We start from the raw sequence: 9,008 nt of genomic DNA on the forward strand, positions 1-9,008 counted from the left end.
CTTTTATTTGAAAAATGATTCAATTCCTTTATCTTCCCTCATCAAAACTTCCGTACTCTTAATTTCTTGCTCTCTTGTCCTGCCAAATGGAAGAAATAAATCTGTTTTTTGGCTTCCACTGGAATTTACATGTATGACAACTGCTTCTTACATTAGCTATTCAGAACCCTGTATTCCTAATGGTTGCTTACTAGAACACGGTATTTCTGGGTTTGGAATGCCAGACAAACGGAGGGTTCCTTGGGGGTAGGCAGGCGTTGTAGAGTCAGGGAATCCTGCCACAGTTTCTGCCTATATTTAAATCAGTTCTGGGTGTTATAATCTTGTTCTCCTACCTCTCTGCAATTATGTCCTCCTACCCCTCCACAATTACTTCTGTGGAGTGGGAAGGCTGTTGCCTTCTATCAAATGACCTTATGTAGACTAACAACAAAATCAATTGTTCCCACCTCCTGGGAAACATGGTATTACAAGCATCCCCTGCTTTTTGCAAGTTTGCATTGCACCATGTTGGTACCTGTTTTCAGTAACTTAAAGAAATTGGAAGAGGATTTTCACTTTTATGGGAAAAGGTGAAAAGCGAAACTAGCGTTCAGCATTTGTTTTGCAGTGAGCTGTTACAGGGTAGCGCACGCTCCAAGCAGTGAGCGTGGCGCCACCAAGCTCCTTCCCCAGAAACCACACTGAGCTGCTCAGCATCAAGTGAGTGAGCATCTGTGCTTTATCTCAATTTATTTTGTACATTTGTTAGCAAGATGTGTCCTAAGATATCAGAAAAGCCTAAGAGATTATTTTTTGCATCTGGGAATGCCTAAAAAAATTTTCATACAAATTAATGGTAATTGTTTCTTTGCTTTATGCCAGTTCTACTTAAGAAAGTTATCATAGGAATGCTCTACTTTCAGATAGCAAGTGGGTGGGGGTCCGGGGAACCTGTGTAGCAAAGGAAGTGTGAATCTACCAGGCAATTAACATTATGTATGGACTGAATAAAAATATTTCTTTCATGTACAAGTGTTATTTGCTATCTTTCAAATGTTTGTGGATACTATTATGATAAATGAAACACAAACCTTTAAAATGACAATGAAGCTATGATTGCTTTCTGACAGTATGTTTCTTTCAAGTGATGGATATTAAACATACAACTATTGTTTATGAAGGAGTTATTAGAATTATTGCAATTACAAGTATATACACTTGATGGGAACTGGATGGATTTACAGTGAATAAGAGGCTGGAGGCGTCTACACAGAGTGGCTTCAGATCCTGGAGATAATTAATCCAACTTTGATCAAGCTGGAAGAAGAATTTCTGAAGATGGAGAGATAGAAAAGAAGTTTGAAGAACCAGATTGTATTGTCAGTTCTGCCATCACTTTGACCAATTCTTCTTCTTTTTTTTTTTTTTTCTCAACTGTATTTCCCCTATTCCTTAGTGAGTCAGAAACACTGCCTAGCTGCAGCCCAAGAATTAGCATTTCCCTTCTGGGCTCCCATGGCACTTTTTAAAAGTAGAAGAACCCCTTATCAAAATATGCTAGAATTCATTATAGCTTGTCCTCTGTCTCACAGATGGAGAAATCTTTGAGGTTAGAATCCACATTTCTTTGATCTTTAATGGCCAGTGCTAAGCAGAGTGCATTGCTCATGGTGAGTGATCAGTGAATCTTTATTTAATTGGATTATTATGAGGGTAAAACCAATTGGAAAACATGTATAAAGTGGTTTATAAAGTGTGAATAATATATATAATATACACGTATATGTAAGTGTCTAGCTTTGGAGATGTGGCTTACTTAGTGGTCCGTTGGTATATGTACATGTATACGTAAAGGTAAATTATCAGTAAAATTATTTTTACTTTCTCCATCCTCCTTCCATTTACTCTACAAATATTTACTCTTTGAGGGGGTGAGCAGAGGATAATTGGAGAAAATAAATCAGTTGGAGCAACAGCAACAGCAAACATCAGAGTCATTGCTGTGATGTGTCCTTGGAGGAGACACAAGACTTGCAACCAGAAGCTGAAACTAGGAACCTAAAGACATCCTCTGATTTGGGTAAGGGGCACCTCAGCAAGAAAGAAACGAACTCTTCAGAAAGTCAGAGGAAGGGGCACCTCTCTTGAGAAGGGGTTAGCCTGCGGTAATACTGGAAGTACATAATGAGAACCAACGGACCACTAAGTGAGCCATGTCTCCAAAGCTAGACAATCTGTATCCACCAAATGAGCCCACAATCTCCTGCCTTGTGTATTTCCACATAGTAGACTTGTAAAAATCTTGACACTTGTGGTAAATTAGTAGTTTTTGTTGTCTTAAAGTAAGTGGGTCTAGGAGTACTCCCTTGATGCGTGAAGTCATTGTAGTTTACTGGGAAATGTAGTTTGCTAAATTAAAGTGTATTTGCAGAAACAATTTGGCAGAATATATATATTTTTTAAGTAGGCTCTATACCCAGCTTGGAGCTTAACATGGGGCTTGAAATCACACTCCTGACCTGAGCTGAGATAATGAGTCAGATGTTTAACTGACTGAGCCACCCAGGCACTCCTTAGGAGAATATTTTCCACTGGGGGTGTCTTAGAAAATCCAGGATTGGGGCACCTGGGTGGCTCAATCAGTTAAGCATCTGCCTTTAGCTCAGGTCATGATCCCAGGGTCCTGAGATTGAGCCCTACATTGGGCTCCCTGCTCAGCAGGGGAGTTTGCTTCTCCCTCTCCCTCCCCTGGCTCATGCACTCTCTCTCTCTCTCAGTCTTTCTCTCAAATAAATAAGAAAAATCTTAGCAAAAAAAAAAAAGAAAAAGAAAATCAAGGGGAGGTGAAAGCTAAGAAAAAACCATGGGTTTGAGGTCAAAGTAACAGGAGGGCTTTATTATTTATTTATTTACTTACTTACTTACTTATTTATTTATTTATTTATTTATTTATTTTAGAAAGAAAGGTGGGGGAGGGACAGAGGAGAGAATCTTGAAGCAGACTCCCTGCTGAGCACAGAGCCTGAGACAGGGCTCAATCTCAGGACCCATGAGATCATGACCTGAGCCGAAACCAAGAGTCAGTGCTTAGCCAACTGAGCCACCCAGGCGCCCCAACTGGAAGGCTTTTAAATTTTCAGATTGTAGTTGGGAGGGAAGGGCATTGGAGCTGATGTTTCATCCCAAAGGTTTCAGGAATTTTATACACACACACACACATGCACACACACCTGCACACACACACACACATACCTGGGCTGGATAGTATCTCTTGATCAGAAGACACTTCCTGGCTGCTGTCCTTGAATGGAAAGCCCACATACTTCCTTGTACTGAAAGTCTTACTTCTGGCTCCCCAGGTTCTGGGCTACTTTCAGAGTTCTTGTAGCTGCCAGTAGGTATGGGAAGCACCTCCACGGTGGCCTGAGAGGGCCAGACACTGAGCACTGAGGACTCACTGTAGTTATCATGCAGAAGCACAGAGGAAACAACCTAAAGAAATTCAGCAGTGATCTTCCTACCCAGCCTGATACTCTGCCTCCTCTCTGCGTAGACCTGCTTGACTAAAGTTGGCCAGGTTCCTCAGGCTCATCATAGTGCCTTGTGGAGGCCTTTAAGCCTCTGCATCTGCCCCCATAGCACTGTCTTGACTGTCTCATTGCGGAGGGTAAGGATAAAGGGACTGAGAAAGGGGGTGAGGACCGATGTCACCAGGGCTACGGTCTTGTTGACTTCCACAAAATGTGCTTTGCCAGGCCTGACATAAAGGAAGATGGTGCTGCTGTAACCAATGAAGACCAGGGTGAGGTGGGACCCACACGTAGAGAAAGCCTTCTGACGGCCGCTAGCGGATGGGATCCTCAGCACGGTGGTCACAATATAGCCATAGGAGATGAGGGTCACCAGGAAGGAACTGAGGACAAAAGCCAAGGCCATCATGAAGTCCCAGAATTCCAGCAGGCTGGTGTCTGAGCAGGACAGCTGCAGCAGAGGTGCATTGTCACAGAAGAAGTGGTTAATGATGTTGCCATGGCAATAATTGAGATAAGCCCGGGAGATGACAGTGGGCACCATGACTAGGAAAGGAGCCGCCCAGGCAGCCCCTGCCAGCCTGATACACACAGCCCAGCTCATCAAAATGTCATAGCGCAGTGGGTGGCAGATGGCCACAAAGCGGTCAAGGGCCACATCTGACAGGATGAGGAAGGAGGTGGAACCCAGGGAAAAGTAGAAGTAGAACTGGACCATGCAGCCAGTGAAGGAAATTACTTTATGGGTGACCAGCAGGTCTGAGAGCATCCTGGGCACTGCAGTCATGGTCACCAAGATCTCCAACAGGGAAAAGTTACCCAGAAAGAAGTACATGGGTGTATGTAGGTGGGTGTTGGCTATGACCGTGACTATGATGATAGTGTTTCCCATGAAGGCAAGAAGATAAAGCGTGAGGAAGGGCCCATACAGCAGAACCTGCAGCTCACCAAAAGAGGAGAAGCCCAAGAGGACAAATTCAGAAGGGTGGCTCAGATTTGCCATGATCCAGGAGCTGGGTCCTGCATAGAAAGGAAACAGAGACAGAGATGTAAGGCAGAGATAGCGAGACAGAGAGAAAGAAAGAGAGAGAGGGAGAGAGAGAATATCATTGAACATGAAACAGAGACAGAAAGAGAACAGGGAGAGCAAAACAAAGTCAGTGGTCAGTGATAAACAGAAAGAGAGAGAACTACATGGGAATATGAGAGAATCATAGACGGGGTCATAGAATTAAGAGCATGGAAAGCCATTGATAAGGAGAGAGACAGAGAGGAGTGGATTAAGGACAGCAGAGTAGCAGACATCAACATTTCAGGAGAAGGAAAGAAGGAAACAAAAGAAGAACACAGAATTAAGAGAGGAAGACCAAATGTGTGAGAGGGAGAGACAGTAAAATACAGGGAGGGGAGGAAACATGGAAAGAAAGAGAATTATTTTAAGTCACCCTGAAATCCTGGAGTAAAGGTTGATGCTGGGGGCATCTTGTTATGACTCAGAGACTTTGTACCAAGATTCCTTTTGAAGGGTCCCTTCAAGTCTTTCTGGGCTGTCTCTCTTTTGAGGACCTTCACTCATTCACATTTCTCTAGCTATGATCATGAAATTAATGGAAAGTCAGAGTTTTGAGTTAATAAAGTAGCTTCCTTGGACAGGGGCTCTAATATGTGCTTGCCAAGATGGAGAGTTGTAAAGATACACAAGGTCATGGAGATAAGCCTCAGAACCAGGTGGCTACCCTGCCATTGACTAGAAGGTTGTTAGCATCCTACCTCATGGTCCTGCTTTGCTGCTACAGTGTCTCCCCTCCCCTCCTGACTCCTGTCATTCTTACATGGTGGTTTGGGGCACAAGCTATGAAACTGTGTTTGAATTCTGATCTGAAACTTCCTTGTGGAAGTTAATCTGCTCTTTATAACATGCTCTCTGAACCTCAGTTTACTCAGCTGTAAGATGAAGATAATGATGGTACTGGCTTCTAGGGTTATTGCAAAGATTAAATGAATGAACTACTTAGTAAGTGACCGGCACATACCAAGTGCTCCACAAACAACTGTTGTCATTGTTATTGTTATCATATGGCTGCCAATGGCCTCAAATTTTTCTGGCCCATCACTGCTCAACACTTCCTTAGGGCCAATATGTGGGGTGTGTAAATATGTGTGTGTGTTTGTGTGCGTGCAAATATTTCCACAACTTTATGCTGCCTTAGAATTTAAGTTCACTAAAAGGATACTTTCAAAAACTTCCAATTGTCAAAGGAAATAAACACTATAATACAAACTATCAGAAGTGGAAAGAGCAAAGCTGTATATAGTTATACTCTGGCCCTCTCTCCAGCCCTATAAAAGCTTTTCTAATGCTGTGACTTGGCCACTAGCAATGGTATTACAATTTAAAGAAGAGGCTTTGTCCCTCTATTAGCTTCTATCCATCCTACTGATTAAACCCTAATAGTAGGTCTAAAATCTACACCCAGCACTGATAAATTCAAAGCCAGTCCTTATGTCTCTGCTGTACAGAAGCTCAACCCATATGTAAGTCTAAGCCACGCACCTTAGCCTCTAAGTGTCTTCTTCTCGAGCTGTTGACATTAAGAAATTCACGTCTAGAGATTTCTGCCTAATCAGTTCACTCTGTAACATGAATGACATGAGATATGTGGTTCGCTGCTCTTGGGTGGTATCTTACAGCTGGCAGGAGTGGAAAGGGACTTCTGTACAGTTGGAATGGCACTACTAGGTGAATGACTCCTTAAGCTATAATATCTCCAACCCTATGCTAATTTCCTAATTAAAGACTTACCCTGTATCACCACAAAGACCAGGGCAGCAATATTGATGAGGGGCAGGAACATGGAAAAGAAGTTCTGGAGACCAGAGGGGAAAGGTGCTGTCTTTGCCCCTTCTCTCCCAAGGATGAGTGTTCTTGGTTCTCTCTACCCATCATGTCTCCAAGCTTCTGGTTTCTTGATGTGATTTAGAGGTGAACTTATGCTGGATGGGAAACAGACTCCAGCAGAGTGTTCTTCAGGGGAATGATGGGAAAACAAGGAGTCCTCTGGGGATTATAAGGCACTGATATTATTCCTTAGAATAATGAGTAGTCTTATGTTCTGAGGAAGTAACATTTGAGAAAAAGATCTGAATGAAGAAAGGGATAGAGACCTAGATACACCTAAGCAGCAGGTGGCTTAAGCTGGTTCCATGGCAGTGCCTACTCTCTGACCCTTCCTGGACTAAAATTATGGTAGACTGGATAAATGATCAGGGTTTGACAGTTTCATTTGGAGATTTTGTCTCAGTCCCAGATCCAGGATTTTGAGATCAGGAGAAGTAGGGAATATAGGCACTGGACCACATCACCCTCTTGTCTGAATTCTCCAGTGTCATCTGTATAAGTTGGAGAATCAAAACAGTAAGCTTAAGAAGAGATATCTTCCTCTTGGAGGCAGGGCCCCTGATAGAAATATTTTGGGAACTGGGTAGCCTGAAGGGCCTGTCTCTGACTTTTGTGAGAAGATGTACACCTTAGGGATGAAGGTAATATGATAGAAAATCAAGCTACCCAGTTAACTCTGAGTGACAGTCCTTCACCTCAGAGTTCAGACTTTGTGGATGTCACCCAACTTAGCCCCACCCACAGACAAATAATAACAAGGGATATGAAGCAAAAGACTTCCCATGAAGACAGTGCAAATGGGTCCCAAATTTTTAAGACCCACGAGGGCCGGACACCAGGAAAATGATATGGTATTTGTCTTTCTCTGTCTGACTTATTTCACTTAGCAGAATACCCTCTGGGTCCATCCATGTTGTCACAAATGGCAAGATTTCATTCTTTTTTAATGGCTGAGTAATATTCCTGTGTGTGTGTGTATGTGTGTACACAACATCTTCCTTATCCATTATTCTATTGGTGCACACTTAGACAGCTTCCATATCTTAGCTATTGTTGAAATGCTGCAATAAACATAGGGGTGCATATATTTTTTTTAATTAGTGTTTTTGGTTTCTTTGGGGAAATACCTAGTAGTGGGATTACTGGATCATATGGTATTTCATTTTTTAATTTTTTGAATAACCTCCATACTGTTTTCCACAGTGGCTATACCAATTTACATTCCCACCAATAGTACACTAGGGTTTTATTTTCTCCACATGCTTGTCAGACTTGTTATTTCTTGTTTGTTTGTTTTAGTCTAGCCACTCTGACAGGTGTGAGGTGACATCTCATTGTGGTTTTGATTTGCATTTCCTGACAGCTAGTGATGCTGAGTATCTTTTCATGCATCTGTTGGCCATTTGTTTGTCTTCTTTTGAAAATTATCTATTCAGGTCCTCTGCCCATTTTGAAATTGGCTTATTTGTGAACTTTTGGTGTTGATTGTATGAGTTCTTTATATATTTTGATACTAACCCTTTATCAGGTATATCATTAGCAAATATCTTCTTCCATTCAGTAGGATACCTTTTGATTTGGTAGATGGTTTCCTTCACTGTACAAAAGCTTTTTATTTTTGGTGTAGTCCTAACAGTTTATTTTTGCTTTTATTTCCCTTTCCTGAGGACACATATCTGAAAAAATGTTGCTAAGACTAATGTCAGAGAGATCACTGCCTATATTTTCTTCTAGGAGTTTTATGGTTTCAGGTCTCACATTTTGTGTTAAGTTCATTTTGAACTTATTTTTGTGTATGGTGTAAGAAAGTGGTCCAGTTTCATTTTTTTTCACATGAACTGTCCGGTTTTCCCAGCATCATTTATTGAAGAGAGTTTCTTTTCCTATTGTATATTCTTGCCCCCTTTTTCATATATATACTGTATAACCAGGAGATTATTTTGAGAATATGTTTTATATACTGTTAAGTGAGAGAGAAAATGTCATAAAACACATTTCCACAGCATTTCCTATAAAGAATGTGCAAATACATGCTTAAGAAATTTCTCTAAGATTATATGGCAGTTTGGGCTTGGCAATATGAGGAAAGGGAAGGAAGATTATTTCCACTTTATAACTTTTTGCACCTATTAACATTCTCAGATTTTTTTTTTACAGATTTATTTATTTATTTGAGAGAGCGAGAATGAGAGAGAGAAAGAGTACATGAGAGGGGGGAGGGTTAGAGGGAGAAGCAGGCTCCTCGCCAAACAGGGAGCCCAATGCGGGACTCGATCCAGGGACTCCAGGATCATGACCTGAGCCGAAGGCAGTCGCGTAACCAACTGAGCCACCCAGGTGCCCCAACATTCTCAGATTTAACAAGCATATTACAAATGAAATCCCAAATCCTGATAAATGTTTTGTAACTGTCACTTTTTCTGTCTCACTCTAGCATAAAGCAGACTTACAATTTACATTTGTCAGTTGTTCTAGGTTGTAAATATAACTGCCTACATTAGCTGTCCTTATGCTGTCCCCACTTTGAAGTGCCCAGCTGGCAATCATGGACATGCCATAGAAATAAATGGCTGGTGGAATCTTGCTAGAATGCATAC

General features: G+C 41.7%; 1 protein-coding gene across 1 annotated transcript; it reads right to left on the bottom strand.

Moving 5' to 3' along the window:
- Positions 1-3,573: 3,573 nt before the first annotated feature.
- On the bottom strand, positions 3,574-4,515 carry LOC123836043 (olfactory receptor 6V1). Its single transcript, XM_045865164.1, has one exon. The coding sequence runs from the start codon at positions 4,513-4,515 to the stop codon at positions 3,574-3,576; it is 942 nt and encodes a 313-aa protein (XP_045721120.1).
- Between the last annotated feature and the right edge of the window lie 4,493 nt (positions 4,516-9,008).

Source organism: Mirounga angustirostris, unplaced genomic scaffold (assembly GCF_029215605.1).
Source record: "Mirounga angustirostris isolate CCGP_5_RB_7025 unplaced genomic scaffold, mMirAng1.0.hap1 SCAF_12, whole genome shotgun sequence".
Taxonomy (NCBI): Eukaryota; Metazoa; Chordata; class Mammalia; order Carnivora; family Phocidae; genus Mirounga; species Mirounga angustirostris.